The 21,360-nt window shown below is 41.4% G+C and overlaps 1 protein-coding gene across 1 annotated transcript in view; it reads right to left on the reverse strand.

Annotated features, from left to right (window-relative positions):
* The window catches only part of CRIM1 (cysteine rich transmembrane BMP regulator 1), a 188,354-nt gene that overhangs the window by 25,428 nt on the left and 141,566 nt on the right, over positions 1-21,360 (reverse strand). The window contains exons 9-13 of the mRNA XM_046662888.1: positions 16,417-16,573; positions 13,267-13,388; positions 11,933-12,142; positions 7,890-8,105; positions 2,987-3,208 (exon numbers count right to left, since the gene is read on the reverse strand). Of these exons, the coding sequence (XP_046518844.1) occupies positions 2,987-3,208; positions 7,890-8,105; positions 11,933-12,142; positions 13,267-13,388; positions 16,417-16,573 (927 nt within the window). The remainder of the gene's footprint in view (positions 1-2,986; positions 3,209-7,889; positions 8,106-11,932; positions 12,143-13,266; positions 13,389-16,416; positions 16,574-21,360) is intronic.

Below are 21,360 nucleotides of genomic sequence, written 5' to 3' on the forward strand. Positions count from 1 at the left end.
CCACGTTTCAATTCTCTTATGTAAGGAAAAAGGATACATCACAAGGTGAAAGCAGGCACGCTTTTGTTTAGGGGTTTATCACTAAAAAAAGAAGCCAGATTAAAGGTGGGTTTGAGGTTTTTAGAGATCTATGTTTGACTAATTAGGGAGAATATCCAGCTAGGAAGGAGACCTGAAGCCACAGCGAGGTCACACTCTAGGCGCGGGTGGGGCACACGTGATCCTGGGAACAGATCATCTGGGCTGAGAAGGAGCTCAGTTCAAACTGAGAAAGCCTAAAACAGGAGACAACGCAAGCACTGGTCCTTGGTGCCCACTGAGAAACAGCAGGGTGCTTTAAGACATGCACAGTGATGGCCTTTCTCTGTCCTTTGCTAGGTCATCTTTGGATCGGGGTATAGGCTTTGGCACTGAGGCAGAGGCAGTTAACTGGCTGCAGGTGTGCCAGGGCTGTCCAGGCTTGGAGCCCTTACAGAGGGACCAGGCTGCGGGCAGATGGTAAGAAAACAAGCCTGAAGAGGCCAAGGCAGCTAACTGAAGAGTCAGACAGAAAATCCCCATTTCATAGTCATGAACGGAACCTGACTGCATATGCTTGGACATAAGGGGGAAGAAAGGATGAAGACCCATCTAACAAGTTCACCTGCAGAATAAGTATGATGAATACAGAAGGGGCTTAATGACTATGTCAATAATAAAACAGCACGTATGAAGCATTAAGATGAGTGAGTGAAGAGCAGCACACCGTATTTCTCATCAAGTGTTAAGTCTCCAATATGTTCCCCTGAAGATAAGTCATAGGTTTATGGATACAATTATATCTGCATCAATGCGGGTGGGGGCGGCTGTGAAGGGAGCTGTAACAGAAACAAAATTTCCACTATACCATTATGAGCTTATGTGAACCACAATTTACTGCAAGTGTGTGCAATCTAACTTCAAATCAACATCACAAATTTGGACCAAACTGGTATCCGCCCCCAACACTAAAGAATGTACAGTCTAAATAATGTAAGAATTGGAATAGGAAATATGAAGGCAAAAAAAAAAAAAAAGGAAAGACACAGAACAGTATGATTTTCAGGTTTTCTAAGTTTGAATTTGTTAAATTGGCTTTGTGAGAAAGAGAAGTGATTTACTATTATCGTATGGAAACAAATTTACTAGTTGAGTAATTTACTAATTACAAATCTATCAATTAAGTAGCAAAACACAACAGGATCTTTTTTATCTAAATAAATAACCTGAGAATTTTCAACACACAAGAGATGCACTGCTAGGTTTTCCTCTGAATGTGACACTGACTTCTCAGGCCTCCTGCGCCCTGGTTCCCAAGTGTGATACAAGAGCCCCCGGTTGATTCATGAACTGTTTCCTTTAGTACTAAAGTTTGATATTTAAATATGGTGATACTGGCTGTACATCCCCCTGCCCACCCCCTGGCCTGAAACAATGGCCTCGTTATACCTTTCCTTTAGATTTCACCAAAGGCAGCACCATTTTTCATGAGAATTTTGGTCAGCTCTTTGAAAAGATAAGCAGCACTAAAGTCAATGTAAGCCTTGATACATTTTGGCTTCACTTAGGAGCTACAAAGCTTAGGAGTATTAGAGAAATCAATGTCTCGGTCAGTAAAAAGTAGGGCAACCACATGTCCCGATTTGCTTGGGACACTCCTGGTCTAGAGCTGCTGTCCCATTATAAATATTAATAGCCCCCATTTCACTTGCAAAAGCACCATGAATTAAAGAATAAATTACATAGATGTTCACCCTATTAAGAGAATCCAGCTTTCAGATATAAATTTTAATATTCCCTGGCCATTACACTGAGAAAATCCAGCTCTGTAAAATCCCTGAGAACAGAAACTGTGTTTTTAAAAACTTTTCCATCTCTAGTATACCAACATGCAGAATAAGAGACGGAGTGGCCCCATGTAGTGGCTAGAGGTCACAGTCAAGGAGAGGGAGCTGTCCCTGAGTTGTAGCCAGTATGCACCTGAGTGTCATTCACTGGCTCATCTATGTGACCTGCTACAAGGCTCTGTGGCCAGAGATCTCTCCTTTTCCTCAGGTACCACCCCAAATATATGCAATGACTTGCATCTAGAGAGCACGCACAAATTTCCAACACTAAATGCACAATACCCGCAATTAATACAGCTTGCCAAATTTTTCACCTGCTACTCTGATTACAGGTTCACTAGTGGATTGAGATATGTCATTGTCTTTCACTTGACTTTATAAGCTTTGCTCGATACAAAAGCAATCAAAGAGAGCGAGAGCTGTGGGAGCAGGGCCTGTGCCTCTATTAGAGCGGCCAGCTGTCTGAGCCTCGCCTTCTGGCTCCAGAACAGCATCTGGCTTATGTCCATTGGACCAGTTTTGGTATAGACATCGGGGGCTAATATACATATGTCCTCTGCTCACATGATGTGTCCCCATGGGTCACAAGAAGGAGAGGACTCTGTCAGTTACTCAAGCCTCACTTTGTGTCCCTAGGTCCTCAACATGGACCACCACGTGGTTTAAATGGAATCAATTAAGTATCACCAGACAGAGGAATAACTGGGAGACTAAATTAGCATTTTGTGTTTAGTTCATCTCAAGGCAGCAGCGAGCTTTACGTACTAAAGTGTACTCTACTATGAAACGTGGTGTTGCTACGTGGAAAAAAAGACCACTGTACATAAGAGGGTGAGGAAAGAGAATTCCAATATGGAAAACCCTGAAATGGCAAAGGAGCCCGATAGAACATGACCATGCTATAACATCACGACATTCTGAGAGAGCATTACTTATTCTTAATATGTTTTATCTTGGGCACACATCTTGCACATCCCCTGCCTGATATTACTACTCTGGGTCTGTGTGGCATATCAACCAGAAAAATGGATTTCAAAAATGTTAAGTGATCTAAGCAAATGGCTGTTAATGTAGATTGAGTGGCCACTGGCAGAGACAAAGGATTTTTCTCTTGGTCTTACCTATGCAGTAGGGACAACACTGGCCTTTTCTCAAAACAGGTCTTTCACAGGATACTGAAGGGCAAGACTCAGAGTAACAGCTAATTACACTATCCATGCACACGCAGCTGGTACAAACGTCAGGCTTCCAGGACTCAGCTGCCAGGAATATATCCCCTTCGTCATTTTTGCAGTAACTAGGCACGCTCTCATTATGGGATGAGGAAGGCTGGAGAGGTTCATCTGGAAAAAGGAACATAAGGTCAGCAGGGAAAAGAAGATGCCGTAGGCCACCAACTGCGCAACACAGTGAGTTTCACTCTGTCTTATAACAAGCACTCTCAGTCACCGCAGGTTTGGGTGCCTCCTGTAAAAATAACTCAGTAACTACACAGCAAGTCTGATCTGGGCAAGGCTGTGAATTTAAAGCAAAACAACAAAGACCACGAAAGATTTGTTGCAGGTTCTGTTAGTTGCTTGCACAATATCCACTCTACCCTTCTTCTTAGCTTAACAAAATTTTGATTTTTGTTCAGGGGTGGTGGTGGTTGAGGACTTGGATCAGAATGGGTATAAGTCAAACAGGGCAATCCTGCTCCCTGCTTTTCCAGTCTCTCTTGCAACCAGGGTGGCCATGTCACCTAGTTGTGGCGAACGGGACTGAATGGCTAATGAGGAGATTTTGGGACAGCTTTCACTTTCTTAAAAGAAGGGCAGACAGCATGCTACTACCATCGTTCCTGCCTTGAATATGAGTGTGTTGACTGTAGCTGTAATATCCTTGTCACACCAAGAGAAAGGCCTTGACCTCACTAAGACACTGAATCAATGGTGATAAACATTTGCTTTCAAACGGCTTGTAATGTATATAAAAGAAACCTCTATTTGTTTAAAAACTGTACCTGGGTTTTCTCTTACTTGCAGCCACAATGCAGGCCTAACCAATCAACACCCAAACAGATTTTCATTGCATCTACAAAAACACACTGATATGTAATGTTCCAAGGTGCAGTCATTCACATTAATGGTGAAAGATGATGGGAAACCTAAGTCACTCACGAGGATGCACCACAGAGAAATTCTCTGCAAGTCACCTGTGTTTTTGCCATTTAAAGACAGACCTGAGAGTCCCCAGATCTCGTTGCAATTCGCAAAAGAAAAGAAAGTCACTAGAAAACTCAGATATCTCTTTGGGTCTTGGCATTCACTGAAATTACATGAAAACTATAGTCTCAAGCAGAAACCTGACTGGGATATAACCAAGAAAAACACAAGTTAGTGAGGTTCCTAGTTTAGATTTGTCACTATTCCACTGATAAGAGAGACCACTTTCAACCACTTTAACTACTCAAAAGTCTAGAAATAGCCATGATGGTCCTGCCTAGCAAACCTCTAAGAGAACCACATTTTCTCAGTGGATACATGGTCAAAAGAATTATCATCTGTTCCTCTCAGAATCAGCTTGATGAACTTGGCTATTTTCATCCATGAAACCGAAATAACTGAGATAAACGTGTAGTTATCACAGTGATGCAGAAGCTTTAAATGTCACATTCTCCTTCCATCCATCTCATAAATACACCCTACGGCTAACAAGTCTGATTTAACAAGAAAGGCCTCTTTGAGGAGCAAGGCACTTGCTTTATTTGGTGCTCTCTCTGAGGGACGGGGGAAGTCAACATAGCGGAATGGGTCCACGCCCTCACCTTTAAACCATGTAATCACATCTCCTATTACCAGACCCAAAGTGAAAGCACAGCCACTGCTTCCACTGCTCCAAATGTGCTCTAGGTCCGATTTTGGGGATGGTTCCATGGACCACATCCATACGGGTTCAAGATGGTAAGATGGGATTACCTTCTCAGTGACCTCTTTGGGGTCATCCATGTCTAGGGATAATTTCTTTTAAAGAGATTGACCAATGCTAGCTGGAAAGCAGAACAATTCACTCTAGTCTAAACGAGGCACTGCAAATTGCCACAAGGTTTCTGTGGGTTATGATAGCTTAGCTCACGCTCAACCTAGCGTCTAAAACTTTAGAAGAGGAAGCAGGGAGAGCAGCAGTGAAGCTACGAAATAACAGCGGAAATGAATATCCTGGAGTCTGGGGACTTCTCACTGAGGCCTGGAGAAGACCCCAGAGGACATGGGAATGTGCTGGCCGTGCCAGAGCGAGCATCCAAGCTGAGACGCAGAGCCCGCAGGTCGTCTTCCCCCCGGCAGGCGACTCCTGATTGAGCCTGGACTGAGCATGCCAGCTGGGAATCCTGCTCACGGTATCTTCCTTCTTCGGGCCTCTCTTCCCATTTTTTTCTGCCCCAGAGACCCCTTCTTTACACTTCTGATTCCAAATATTAGCTCCTTTATCTTGTTTTCACCAGTTCTTTCACTGGTGTTCATTCACTCTTTTTATGTCTGTGCTACCTCCCTCTCTCTTCTATGCTATAAAGATAAAACAGAACTTAGAAAGTTTCAAAAAAGAAAGAAGTACTACTCTTTTCTCTCCCTCGTGTCCTTTGGTGAAATATCTTCACCTGCAGAGAGGTTCGCTCTTTCTTCATGAAGCCATCTCCGTTTCCAGACCTTTCTCTAAGCCAGGCCAGAGGAGAGGGAAGGCGGGAAGACCGAGGCACGGACACAGCATCCTAGGACACCATCGCCGTGAGGGGCACAGCTCTTCCACTCGTGTATATCCATCATTTTTGGACTACTTTAGCAGGCAGGTGTCCTAAGATTACAGACGGTATTTTTCTAGATGAGAAATACACCATTTGTCAATGCTACTCCTGGAATTTACTGTTACATGAAAAAACTGATGTTTTGAATTTTAAGACTTTTTATCTTAGTACGGATGGAAAGTTCAGAAAGAGCAATTATGGGGTAGGTGACTGATTTTAAAATAAAAGCATTCCAGATATACTTTTATTCACCAATTTAAGAGTAACCTTTGGAATACTGATATGTAAACTAAAGTCAACGTTTACGATGAGGGCTATATGGAAGTATCTCTTAAGTTATATGCAAAGAAAGGAAGAGTCGCTCAGGTATAAGTTTAAAACTGAGAAATCAAAGCCAGGCGCTCAGCGGGTGCCTGTTCTTGTTAGGATCCACGGGTGGCCAAGGAGAAGAATGCTCTGTGCTGCTAGAATCTGTGGGGTCTCTGCACATGTGCGCTGGCCTTGAGACCCTGGCTGGGAGAAACCATGCCCTGGCATGCTCAGGGGTCCCACCTCCAGGTAGCTCTTGTTCTCTGTCTGGGCTGAATCTCTAAGTCCAGTCAAGAGTCCTGCCAATGAATCTGGGCCAAGAGTCATGCAGAAGTCCTGTCTCCTGTTCCCCCTCCGCTAACCAAACCCTGTATTTGTCCTCAGACCTTAGAACAAGTGGCAGCAGAGATACTTCCCACTAAGTTAAAGCTTCCAGGGTTATTTGTGCTCTTAATTCCTTCCTTTCCAGGCACTCCTCTCACTTTGTCATTATTTACTTAAGTGTGGAATACTGGATTTTTTCATTATCCCTGGGATCCCATGGCTAAATAGTGGCATTCCCTAAGTATTTGTAAAACGAATATCTAAAATGGACATAAATTCATGATCACCAATGAAGAGACCACTCAAAGCGGTTTCTACCAGGAGGATGGGAATAGTCATGGTTAGACAGCAACAGAGAAACATCAGCAGAGTCTGCATCTGAGTAAAAGAGTGACGTTGATAAAAATACAGTGGGGACTAGGTTATGCATATCCTAACAACATAATACATACGAACTATTTCCTATACTAGGAAAGATGGTAGACTAATTAAGCTTTTCAGCTTAACCTGGCTGCTAATCACACCAAAGATTTTGTACTAAGATGATAATACCTTGGCAGCAGTGCACCATGACCACTGCAAATAACGTGGCTATCCCTGTAAGTTTATCAGATGTAATTCAAAAAATATTACCAGTGTGACCCATGAAGAATCTGGACATTGGCTATGCCGGATATAATGACATAACAGTAGATTCTGGCCAGCCAACTAGATAATCCAAAGCAAAAAAAAAAGAAAAAAAAAGATAAAACACAAGGGCTTATGTTCTACTGAGCAGAAATGCTCTAAGAATATACATTTAGAAGGTAAATGGTTGTTGATTTACATTGAAAAGATAAAAGATTAAGCAACAACAAAATAAAACAGTTGTGCTGTTAACTTGGTAATTTTATATAAACATATTAAATAACTTTTGAAAAAAAAGTCATATGTTCTAGTGTTAATTAGAAGTGTTACTTTAGTTATAAAACCAGTAACTCATGTTTAAATTCTTGACAAAATTTGTTTATATTTGTTTCATGACCATAAATTTACCTGTGAAGGCCAGACTACCCAAAAACTAAAAAGAAGAAAACAACAGTACAATTTGTACATGTGTTGGTCACTTAATACTTGTGGATCTTAACTTATGAACCATCACAGGTTTGAGGGGGTGAGCATGATGCATATTTTATCGATTCCCCAGTTTAACATTCTCAGAGTATCTTCACCACCTTTACATATTTCAAAGACATTTATTTACATTATTTATCAATAACTGCTCTTCACATGACTTTTCACATTAGCAAAATCATTTGGAATAATTTGGTGCAGCAGGACTATCTCTTGAGACTGACATGTAGGGCAAGGAAAAAAATGGCAGAAAGAAACAATCTCCTTTTTTTTCCCCAAGTCACCTCAGGTGCAAGGCATATTGATTGCATGAATATGTGATCGATAGAAGGGAATGAATCTAGGAAGCAGGCTGACAGATGTTCCTGCCTGGGTTACTGACTGCTAGGTTTTGCATGCTCCCACGTGGGGCTCAACCTGGCTTGCCGGTCCTGCACAATGACAGGGTCTGAGCTGCAGCCTTCCCCGCCCAGCGCATCCCGAGGCACAGTGCTGGTTACCTGTACACTGCGGGCAGCAGGAGTCCTGCGTGCGTGAGGGGTTCTGGCAGAGCAGTGGTGGGCACACCTCTGTCTCACACAGTACCCGCCCGCTGTGGCAGGTGCACTGAGTACAGGAGTCGATGTTCCATGTTTCTCCTTCCACAAAGTATTCTCCTCCAGGGGCGTGGCAAATGGAGGGGGTGCTGAGCTCTGGCTTCTGCACCACAAAGTCATCTGGGGAATGACAGAAAATCAAAACACAAGGAATTATTCACCTGCAGTCTCACCAACTCTTAAAGAACCTGGTGCTGTGTGCTTTAAGGGGCAGAGAGGAAGGCTTGGCTGTAGAGTATCTCAGTCTGTTCTTACCAAGAGAATAGTGAAGAAAATAATCCATGCACAGAAATATAAGGCACTAGCAGAAGCATGAGTTTGAGGAAGTGAGGTTCAAGTGGTTCCAGTTTGTCAATAGTAATGAGAGAATTCAGTAAGAGAATTAAATTATGGGGAGAGGACTCCTACTGTTGAGAACAGGGGTTTCTCAGGGGATCTCTGAGAACATGTAGGGACCATCTAGAATAACGATCTCTCACTTCCTGAATGCTTCTTATGGTCCAGTTTCCATGCTAAGTGCTCTATGGGTGTTACTTCACTTATTTCCTACACCAACCTTGGGCAGTAGGTACTATTATCTTATTTTACATATGAGGAAACTGAGGGCTCAGAGTGATATCCAGGGCAGACAGGGATTGGAACCCAAGTCTATGTTTGCTTGGATCATGGATATGCCTCCAGATTAAACACAACTTCCAACTGATCTGTGCCCCATCGCTTAATTATCTCTGGGATCCTGAGGACTTTTATGTTTGGAAGTACGTCCTGCTGTTGAGCATGCCACACCCCAATCTAGACCAGCTGCCAGCAAACTGAGCAGGAACACTCTTTCGGAAAGGTCTAAAAACCCTCACCTGAGACTAAACCTTTGTTTGGTGATATCATCATCAAGAGAGGTGAACGCTCAGAGACTGATGAGAACTATGATTTCTTTCCCCAGAAGAGAGGCGATTTTGGTCTGTTGGTGAGATGATAAGGATAGAGAGGGAATTTAATGCTGAAAATGTCTGGAGAGGTACTGGGAGTTGCCCTGCAGTTGTGCTGGGGAAACGAGAAGTATGAGGACATTAACCATATTCGAGTAATCCAAATACAACAAGCATTTCAAGAAGGTGTTGACAGTGTTGAACCCTGCCGAGGAGCAGTCTGGAGACATCATGGCTAGCTCATGCTTGGAGCTCAGTGGAAATCGGGTCCCAGGAGAACTACCCTGTTTGTGCAGCGATGCTCAGAGCTGAAATCTCCTAAGAGCTCATGGGCTGTTACTTTCAAAGCAGCGGTCAGCATGAGCGTCAACAACACCGATGAGAGACAGTGGTGTGGGCCAATTTCCAGCTAAGAGGGTAACTTTTAATACAGCTTTATCTCAAGGGAACTAGTAAAGACTGGAACTTTGCCCAAGTGGACATATCACAGAAAACTGACATTAGCCAATGCTTATATGCATAAGCAACTGGACCAAACTTTCCAGTATATAAGAAAAGTAGATAGGAAGAGAATTAGAATGAAAATTGAGCTGGGACAAGATGATAAAAGTGTATTTCTCATAGTTTATAGAGAGAAAAAATTGTTTCAAAGAGCATCAATAAACTAATATTGGAAAAGGCTCCCTTATTACTTTCAAAAAGGGCCTGGAAAGGATTGACAATTACTGCCCTTTTAAACACTGACGTGGAGGGAAGTAGTCACAGGAAAAATGACGTGTTTGTAGGTGTGTCTTATCTTGCTAATCTCTTTGCTATATATACTATGTGCCTCAAAGCAAAACATGAGATTGGCTGGAGAGATGGAGATGAAAAAACTCTGAAAGGTAGAGGATGAGAAAGAGAGAAAAAATCTGAGAAACAATATCATTTGGTGAATCTTCTATCAGAAGAGTTCAGGAACTGCTCACTTATCCCAGAAAGAAAAACAGCTGATCCTTGAATGGAAGAGGGGAGAAAAATATTCTTTTACGTAGGAGTTCACGAATTCAACAGTTCTGGGTTCTCTAGTCAGAAGAATCCACATATGGTAACAGACTAAAGTAAAGATTTTTGGAAAAAATATACCTACACATCCATATATATTAAAATATGTTTTTATACATGTATATCTAGATATTCACACACCCACAATAATACGTCAATAATTCTGTGTGCCTGTATAAGAACTTCCCCTATCTCCGTAATAGAGAAAACTAGTTTTGGTTCCACTGACTTTTAGTTCTCAAGTTAATCATCTGTTCTTAGTAATGTCTTCCATTTCTGCCAGTCTGGCTCAGACTTCCTCCCTGTGTCCACGTTGAGCAAAGACTCAGGTGCAGTCCACACTCTACACACTCACGCCTATAACTGAAGCGTGGGGTCTTCACTGGAACAAGTGATTTTTCCTTCCCCAAAGCATCAACACAGGGTTCTGACTCATTAAATTGATCATTTACCTTCTGCTTCATGGACATTAGTGGTTAATCATGTTTAACTAACAAAACATGAAAAAAAGGACATAGTTTCAATACTGAGCTCATCTAACTGGACGATGAGGGAAAAACCAAACCAAACTAACTCTGTAATCCGGTCCTCTACCTGGGGCTGGGGCTGCCTGCCACTCGGATACCTTAGCGACTGAGGTGTGTACAATCTCAGAGCTGAAAGCGACTTCAAGGGTCCCTCTCTTCCCTGCACCGTGCCAGACAAGGCAGGTGCAGCCTGGCCAGCATCAGCCACCTCCCCTCCTGGGCTGGGTGTGCCTTGCTGCATTAGGACCAGGCTCAGGCTCCTGACTGCGCCCACTGCATTAGGTGGACTCATCCACAGGGAGATACAGAACCAGGACTGACCAGAGGAAAAACAATGCTGACTCCAAAGTCTGACAGTATCTTTCAACTTTAAAAGAAATCTGATCCAAGAATCAGGAGACTTCACTTCTCCCTGGCCTTCCAGCTGACGCACTATTTGACTCTGGCTGAGAGAGTTAATCTTTCTGTGTGTGTTTTCCAGATGAAAAACTGCCTAGGTGTATTCTTCTCTAACTCAAAGTGACCTACACAGGGAAGAAATGATAAATATAAACTGTGTTGAGCTCTCTGAGGAAAGACACTAGATAAGGTATTAGGGTAATAACTACTGGTGCTAACAACCATAATTCGGACCCCTATGAATTATAAAGCTGTCCTGTTCTTCTAGTAACTTATCTTGATTACCATTATTATGATTTTAAATGTTTTGGATGTGTGGTCACTCTAAATTTTTCCATTTGGCAAGCGTGCCACATAGACACTAACTTAAAAGAGAGAAACAGCCACAGAATTCAATAATTCTCTCCCTCTCAAATATTACTTTAAAAATAACAAGCTTTTGGGGCTGGCCCCGTGGCCGAGTGGTTAAGTCTGTGCGCTCCGCTGCAGGCGGCCCAGTGTTTCGTTGGTTCGAATCCTGGGCGCAGACATGGCACTGCTCATCAGACCACGCTGAGGCAGCGTCCCACATGCCACAACTAGAAGGACCCACAACGAAGAATATGCAACTATGTACTGGGGGGCTTTGGGGAGAAAAAGGAAAAAAATAAAATATTTAAAAATAACAAGCTTTTATGGAATAAAATTAGCACTGATCCCCTCCAATTAACTAAGACAATCAGCCTTAATACAGTATCCGTAAAATGGAGAGCTGGAGTTTAAGTGCATGAGCCCACAAACCTTTACAAAAGTGTAGTTCAAAGATCAGTATATTGAGTAAACCATTCAAAAATAAGGAGACTAGTTTTAGAGCTTTAAAATTTTCTCCGGTCTTTGACTAATCATATATAGCGCCCGGCTGATTGTGTGGCTGTTGTTGACAGAAACCAGAGACCTGAAATGTGTCCCGGGGGTTGTCCCCCGCACGTCCCCTGAGTTACACATAGGATGAGTCACTGCAAAGAAGAAATCATCAGCTTAGGGAGTGCACAAGATGGCAGCCAGCTTTTACCTGAGCAGGACGGGCAGCACTGTCCTGGATGAATGGTGGGGTTGCCACAGGCAGGCACTGGGCAGGTGATCAGAGCACACATTTCCCGTCCATTGTGACAGTAGCATTCCCGGCACCCATCATGCCAGCTTTCCTCATTTTTATGATGATGGCCATCCATGGACAGACATGTGCCTGACAGGACAGGTGGCCCGGCTGAAGCAGGGACCTCTGGACAGACAGAAGGCAGCCTGGTAAAGCAGCAGCTACTGTATAGGAGAAACAGCCTGTAGTGTCCTTAGAGGGGATGCTACCCAGCCACCAAAAGTCACGTCTACAACAGATAGTTCACGACACGGGAAAGGCTCGTGAAAAGAATTTAAGTTAATATGCTCTCAATTCTGCAAAACGAATAACCCTCAAATATGTTTCTCTCCTATGAATGGGATTACAGTTGATTTTTACTCCTTTCACTCTATATTCTCAAATTTTATATAATAAACAAGCATTGATTTCATAACAAATATTACACATGTTTAATAAATGGAGAATCATCACCCTGGAAGTCTAATGGGAGGATATCCCGGGCCCCTGCAACTAATCGAGTTTTGTTCAGCAGAACAAGTGAACCAGTGACTGGAGTTTTGTTTACTCTGACACCTTAAAAACACCATTAAGGTGAGAACTGTCTAACTTTGAAAAACACAGAATGAACTTTACGGATCTTTTACGGCTTAATCTGTGGACCATGCTGACAACTAAAACATAGTGGGGTGGGCAGCTGGGCTGGCGGTAGGGTAAGGGCAGAAACAGCGGTCAGAGCACACGCTCACACAGCCTCAGGAACTCCCCTGCAGGGGCAAGTCTCAGGCAAAAGGGATGTGTGGGATTTGTGTATTTCCATGGCTATAGGCTGCCATGTGCCCACTCAAGAAAAGTCTAAATTCTCACGGAAAACTGTGTTACCAGAAAACACATGAGCAGATTGTGTAGCCACACCCACCCTCAAGGGCCTTGAAAAGACATCTTTGCTCTATCAATTGTATCAATCCACTGCTGGACAGAGGGTGACTCTGTGGAGGTCAAGATAAATGTGCTTTAGGCTAAAGTTCCTGAGACAAATAAAACTAGGAGCAAAGAAGTGATTAATTTGGTCACTGTGCTTGTCCATTATAGGCTGACTTTAAATTCTATTCTGAGCTTTTATTCCTTTGAGATGAAAGGAAAAGGGAAGGTCCCCCAGAGGGGGACACTGGTGTCAGAGTAGACAGCAATCACTGAAATTGTTTCATTTACATCATGTCCTTCTGTGCCTCTGGCTGCTCTGAGGGGGGAGGGTCATGCTCCGCACTTACCTCTGCACTTGCAGATAAGACAGCCATGACTGTCCTGCTGGAAACCCAAGGGGCAGATTTTACTGCATGGGAGCTCTGGGCATTTCTTACAGCGACAGATGTCACAGCCGTGCTTATTCTTCCTGGGTAATTAAAATTTTGTCAGAGGTCAGAAAATCCAAAAGTCTCAAATGATGCCCAAGCGCTCAGACTAAGGGTCACTCAAGTGATATTGCTATTAAACAGAATGACTTGACTTTTGCTCTCAAAAACTCCTGGAGTGATGCGTAATTAGCTCCCTGTGGCCATGACCACCACCTAGCCATGGCCAAGGTTTAGAACTGCTGCAGCTCTTATGTGCTTCTGGGATGTGACTGTCAGAATCCCAATGACATAACTGTTGATTTAATTAGGGAAAGTGGTATCACAACAGACAAAGATGAACGTGTGACTCCATGAATAGGATGGTCACGGATAGACTGTTGGTCAGTGTTGGAGGCTAGCATGAGGGGGAAGCCCTTCTGTCGGGGCTACAGGCTTCTTCACATGGCCACATTCTCTGAGAAACTTCAGACACAAGTAAAAACATTAATGAGATATCTACTGAAACTTATGAAGATAAAAGGAGAACTTAAGGATCCACAGACCTGGGAACGCTACCCAAATGTTGACAGGATAAAAGTCTTGAGAAGTCCCATAGTCAGTCCAGTAATTATGCTATGAGTTAGAAAAGAATAGTAACAGAAAAATGCTCCATCCATGGGGTATGACCGAAGCATATGGGGTAAAGGAAAAAGGCTGGATGAACTTTTTCCTTTAATAAGCTAGACTGCCTAAATTTTATGCCTATCAGAAAAATGATATTAAATAAATAAACATATGTTTATAAAAATATCACAGTAGGGGCTAGCCCCATGGCTGAGTGGTTAGGTTTGTGTGCTCTGCTTCGGCAGCCCAGGGGTTCGCCAGTTTGGATCCTGGGCGTGGACCTAGCACCACTCATCAAGCCATGCTGAGGCAGCGTCCCACATAGCTCAACTAGAAGTTACAACTAGAGTACTGGGCACTTTGAGGGGAAGAAGAAGAAGAAAAAAGATTGGCAACAGATGTTAGCTCAGGTGTCAATCTTTAAAAAAAAACTCAACAAAACAGTAGTTTAAGTGGCGATTTTCTGGACAAAGACTTACCAACAATTCCTTATTTTGCTTAAAAGGGAAATGACACTGCCTGTTACAAAAAGAGCTCGCCCACCCTCCTCTGCTTTTTGTCTGCCAGCCATAGGATCGAGTCCTCTCTCAGGCTAACATCTCCTCTACAGGCTCTGCCCTCATCGGCCTCCTGGGCCTCAGAGAAGGAGGATTTACCCTCAGGTTTCACCCCAAGTAGCCCTAAGGGGCAAGACTGGTGTTCAACTAAAAAAAACAAAAAACAAAAAACTCCCCCCGAAACTCTATTCTTTCTCAAGTTGGACAAATTAAGGGGCTCTAAAGGAAGGCAGCCCTGTGGGAAATCCTTAATACACCACTGCAAATACAGTGACACCCAAGTGTCAATTACAATACACCCAAGTGAAAATTAAACTACAATCTAAGTGAAATGAGAACTGAACACGAGAGTATACTTATTTATGTCAACATAATGAGAACACTGTATTAAAAGAATGGTTTATACTCATGTCACATATTGTGTCATTTTGAAGATCTACCAAGGCTGTAACTACTTTGCTCATTTATTCATTTATCGACCCACCAACCCATCCAACATCTATCCTTCCTTCCCTCCCTTCTGTAAGCATTCGCTGTACACATACGGTAACAATGTACCTGCTCAGCAGGTGTATACAAGGGGGACCAATGGCTGCCTTCATCCTAACACTCCCATATGGTGGCTAGCCAAGATTTCTCCTTCAGAAGCTGTCCTTGAAACATGTGTTCTAGCCGATGCAGTACTCATTTGCCTATGGTGGTCAACTTGGTCCTTCCTGAATGTGCTTAACGAGAGGAATACAAAGTGAAATTCACAATCCTCTGAGAGATTTCTTTCCAAGATGAAGCCTGTACTTGAATGCAGCCTTGATTCTAAACTGTCATAATACTGCAGCAAGGGGTTGTAGCTCCTAGTATTATGATACTACTTCATTCTACATTAGCAGTTAAGCTAAGAAGTAACTATACTTTCATTGGTATCATATTCATATTTTAGCACTAGGAACACTGATGATTTATTAGTTTACTTGGGGAATTCTTAACAATAATGTTCCAAACTTAATTATCCAATTAGAATTAAGATCTCCCACTCCCTGCTAAACTAGAATTTCCAAGAGGAAGAATAAAAGCAAGGACTTTAAAAAGATGGGAAGAGATGATAGATCTACGTCCATTATAATCACTATCACTACATGAATACATCAAACTGGAAAAGCAGAAAGACTAAACTGCAATGGAGTCAAGGAGGGAATGATAAAGCAAGATTGTGAAAGGTCATTTTTTAAGTTATCAACTTGATATAAAGACAGAAATAGATCCCAATACAGACATTAAAGAAACAAATGAGAAGTATCTATTTTTCCCCTGGAATAATCTAGATTTCCATGGGGTTAGATTCAATATAGAATATCTGAAAATATAAGTCGTGGTTCTTATCTCCAAGGAAATTCACAAAATCTATTGCTACACAAAGAAAAAATATTATAAACTGCAGACTAGCACGGAGGTAAGATATTGAGGCATATATGCTCCATATAGCAAATGAGTGGCTGGCAACTGGTCTGAAAGTATATATTAAATAAGTTATCACAAAATAGTTGCTGGGACAGTTGTGAAAAGCTGTAGCACTTACAACACTGGGAACTCATGACAATTCCATCACCCCTGGCAGTGTCCAAAGGCCCTTGCTGTGAGGAAGTCTCACATAACAGACCCAAAGGTCAGTGTCATAACAAGGCTCTGGCCCACCCTCAGAAATGACTAAGAGTAACACTTGATTCTTATCTTTGGAGACACCCTCCTTTCCCTGCTTTCTGATTCACCTAACAAAACAAGCAAGGTATTCTGGACTCGGTACATCACGGATTCACTCACAAACACACACAAAACGGCTAACAAAAGTAGGTCCAGGCATTGCATCAAGTCACAGATAATTAAGAATGGATCTGAGTTAAGAAATACGTACAGGTATCCAAATGGACAATACTTGTCACAGATTATGGGTCTGCACTTCTTGGGCCGCGGGCGGCACTGACAGATCTCACAGTCGTGGGCATCGGTCAGGAAACCGAAGGGGCAGTCCAGGGTGCAGCCTCGTTTGAGGCCGGTGCACAGCTCCTCCCCTGTGAAGACACGTGAACAGCACGTTTCTCCCAAAGACCAATAGACAGAAGACGTCGACACTTCAATACCTCCACCCAACCTTCCAGTTTCCCACAGATGTAAATTTCTCAGCTCTACCATTGCATTAGGAATGCTTAAAAATTACAGACTGTGCTATTTCATGGTTATCACAACATAACTCCATGTTTCGGGTACTAATACACAAAATAAAGCCCAACCCTGAGAAATAGATTTCTGAACTCCGATCTGGTGAAGAGCAGGTGTCGATGAAACTGAGTGCATTTTTTTCATAAAATTTGTTATTAGTCATCTCAAACTCTTGATTACCATTACTGTTAAAATATGAGAATTAGAAACATACACCCCAAATTTCATTATGTATTTTGTTCCTATTGCACACCCATGAAAACACACGTTCTTAAATGTTCATGCAATGTTTACTCCTATGAGTTTTAGATGTTATCCTATAATACTGCATATTACATGCAACTTAACGGATTTCTGACCCTTTCTTTAAAAAGTACATCTCTTACGACATGATATAAAGTGAAATATTCAGTGTTTCAGTTAGATATTTTTTTCCCTATCGATGACAAATATTCAGGTATTTGGCTATACTTAGTTAATTGACCAAAAAATGTATGTGCCACAGAAATATCTAGATTAATGTTTAACTGTCCACTATTTGAAATGTTCAAACTCTCCCTGGAGTGATGTTTAACTGTCCTCTGTTAGTCAGTTACAACATTATTTTAGAAGGAACAAAAAAAAAAAAGGAAAGAAGGCAATGGTGGCTGACAAAAAAACTAGAGGAGATATCAGCTTAACAGAAGTCTTTAAATGAGATTTTAAAAGGTGTGATACAGGGCTTAAGAGAGTAACACAGGGAATAAAAATGTTTGGGTAAGAAAAGAATGGTTAGTGATATAACTAAAGCAAACTGAGATTTGTCTGAATTAAATGCAGAATTTGAAAGATAATCAAACTGAAAGAAGTTTAAGGGCTGGCCCCATGGCCGAGTGGTTAAGTTCGTGCACTCTGCTTTGGTGGCCCAGGGTTTTGCTGGTTTGGATCCTGGGCACGGACATGGCACCACTTGTCAGGCCACACTGAGGCAGCATCCCACATGCCACAACTAGAAGGACCCACAACTAAAATATACAACTATGTACTGGGAGGATTTGGGGAGAAAAAGCAGGGAGAAAAAAAAAAAAAAGACTGGCAACAGTTGTTAGCTCAGGTGCTAATCTTTAAAAAAAAAAAAAAAGAAATTGATACGGTTATGGCAAAAGTCCAGCAATGTGTGATTATTGTTCTGCAAAGATTGGTAAAATGGGAAGCAGAGACTTTTTGTTGGAATAATAAATGAATATTTATTTCAACACCCTTTTTGAACATCCTTTAAGCATAAATACTGTAAATAACGCAATTACTAGGAGAAACAGAACACATTTGTCCCCTGCACATGGTATAAATCTTATAATCTAAAATTAAACCTTAACCACAATTAATAGGTGAAATGGGTTCATGTTTTACGTAAATATTTTAAGATCATCTTTTGTGAATCTTAGCCGGCAATACTCAAATATTTAATTTGCTATCTCTTAAAGAGAAAAATATGATTTATGGTATAATTTTCTACTTTGTCATTATCATAAACCTTTCATTATACATATTTAACATAACCTCATGGGTCTGCATCACACTGTGAGGCAAGTGATTACTAATTTGCATCCTTAAAAGCAAAATTCTAAATGGCTCATTTAAAAATGTGTAATTATATGACTCGAAAGGTCATCATTTTTCATCTCTTTCCCATTATTAAGGGAATGATGAAAAAGGGAGAAGACTTTCAGAGTCACATTTCTCTTTCTGACACTGAGATCTAAGTTCTCTATTTCTATCACAAGAATTTTTAACTTATGACACCAAGTAGATTATGTTGGGAAATAGATGAATTAAGAACACTGAGAATTTCTCAGAGTCAGCATCCATGAGGATTAAATTCCTTGAAACTTGGGAGTGTGAGCACTTTTGTGCCTTTATTCTTCTGGTCCTGTAAAAAGGAGCTTTTCCAGACTTTAATCTAGAAGGGTCTTCACCCTTAAAGAAAGCTGTTGCATTATCTAGTTTAAAATATTTGATAAAAACTATATTTGTCTTTACCTCTGCTTTGCAATGGAAGGGAATTTCAGGCAAAGGCTACTATTTTAAACAAAAATGAAAGGCATTCATCAAACAGCAGACTGGCGATGCCACCTAGGGCAGGACGCTCCAGTAGCGCCCTGACTTGGGACTGCTCACTGGCAAGCTACGGTCCCAAGCCTACCTCGATTCTGTGCCCTAAGAGAAGGGAGCTTTAGGGTAGAGATCTATTTTCTTTATACAGTCCGGGCGCTATCATGGTGTTTAGCATGGAGTGAGTGTTCAATTAATACTTGCTGAATGAATGAATCATCAAGATTGCTGTATTAACAGAAAAACAGTAGGATGAAAAAACTTACTCTGTTAAGCATCGAAAATTTTCCAAAATACTGGCATTTGCTAAATACCATCTCAAAAATACCATCTTCTAGCTCAGATATCAACAACATTAAAGACTTTAAGGTAGTCCTGGATCCACGTATCAATTATGGACTTAAGGGAACTGTATCATCAAAGCAAACATTTACATAAAGAGCAGAACAGACAGATTAGAAACATCTAATTCATAGATGGGTGGGGGGTTTATAAATTTGAAAAGCTTTAGTATATCACTTGAGGCAACCATAGAAAGAATGATGGCTTTACGTTCATAGTTTTCCAGCACTGTGACCTCACTGTGATCCAAAAATGCTTTCTAATCCATAGGGGAAAATTATCATTGAAGAGAAAGCAATAAATAATGGCAAAGTACAGGGTCTGTGCATTATGGCTGGTTGACAGCAGCTACATAGTAAACTCTCTGTATACTCTGGAGAAGAAGCGATGTTTGCTCCCAGGGCCAAAATGTGCCACAAAAGCAGGGAGCACCGTAAGTACACTACTGTAAGTGGATACCATGTAACTTTCACGTGGAACACAAAGTGACGGTGCCCTAGGGTCGTGCTGCACTTCTCCGCTGCAGTAGTTCACATTCCCGGCTGCTGGTAACTCGCACCATCCTGCTATCAGTTAAGAACACCAGGAAGTTCCTGAGACTCTTAAAGACAGACCTGCAACACTGCAAATGGTGGTCCTAATCTTGACCTTGATTCAGAGTTACAATGAAATGAAAACAAGGAGCCTGCCTCCCTATATTTGATGCTGCAACCTTCTTTAGCTGCTTGATTCAGATACATATTTCATGAAAAATACAAAGGCTTTTTCTCCCTGCTACCATTAATTTTCTATGTCTGCATCAGTTTCCCGATAAAAGCATTATCAATTTCTAGAATTACAGAATGTTAAAACTGGAAGAGAAGTTACAAATAATCCAGTCAAATCCACTTATTTTAAAGATGTAGAAAATAAGATGCCAAAAGATTGATGGCATTTAATTCATATAGATGTCATTTACTACACATAGTTCATATAGTAAACTAAAGTGTATTATGTCTGTTTGACAGCAACAAACTTCTTGGTTAAAAAGTAACGTTATTAACAGCTTGTACCAAAAAAGCATTAGGTTATTGGTAGCTTATCTAAATGATTTTAGTTTAACCTTTGTTGCTATTGTACTTTCTGAAGCATTTTCCATCACATTTCTTTTCTTTATTCTAAATAAGTCTTTGAGACAATGAGTTAATATCAAATAAATATCAAAGGGATATTTAAATTCTCTGTATGCCCTTGATGCGTTACTTTGCTTAGCAGTGTTATAAGAATGTTATTTGTTACAGGTTAAAATAGCAAAGCCTCAATATGTTCAAACAAAAGAATCCTTTGTCATGTACCTTCCACGTACTTTTGAAGGACGTGTTTCTACTGGGTTTTGATTTCAATCTTAGAGTGGCTGGTTGCCTATAATTTGCTTGATTATGTTGCAATATCATTACAACATATTAGCATATTACTAACATTACCAATATATTGCCAATATCAGTTAAGGATAAGGTCCATTTTTATCTTTTTCATACCCCTAGTGCTTGGCACTCAATAAATGCTAGATGAACAAAAGAAAGGATGAATGAGAAAACAACAAACCAATGAACAGGGGAGAAACGTTGATGCCAGTGGTCTACATAAACCAGGCCTAATCCCTAACAGAAAATTTAGGTATAAATGGTTAGGACCACTGCCTGTGAACAGGCTTTGGTGGGATGTAGAAAAATAAGGTAAGGGAGAAATTTAGACAAAATCAATACTTATCAAGTAGCTGCAATGAGAAAAAGAACATACTTATGCCATCCTTCAATACAAGGAACTTACTTCCTTCTAAACCAGGTGAAAGGGAACAAGAATATTTGAGGGTTAAAATGAAAAGGTAAAAGTAAAGTTGTTTGTTTGAGTGTCCTCAGAGAACAGGAAGAACCGGAGGTAGGCTGGTGTTGGAACAAAGGAGGGGAAGCTGGGGGCTTTCCATGTCAGCTAGCTTGGGCTGACTCAGAAATGGGTCTGTTCTAAAACAGCTATGGTGTAAACAATTCCCCTATGTTCGGCAGTAAAGCTAGCTTTGCATTCATTAATTTATTTAGTCCTCAAAATAATTCATTAGTTAGGTATCATCATCTGCCCTTTACAGAGGAGGGCACAGAGATGCAGAGAAGTAAGGCAACTTGCCCCATGCACTCAAATGCAGGTCAGTCTGATGCCAGAGCCTGGGAGG

The sequence above is a fragment of the Equus quagga genome, chromosome 5, assembly GCF_021613505.1.
Source record: "Equus quagga isolate Etosha38 chromosome 5, UCLA_HA_Equagga_1.0, whole genome shotgun sequence".
In the NCBI taxonomy this organism is placed as follows: domain Eukaryota; kingdom Metazoa; phylum Chordata; class Mammalia; order Perissodactyla; family Equidae; genus Equus; species Equus quagga.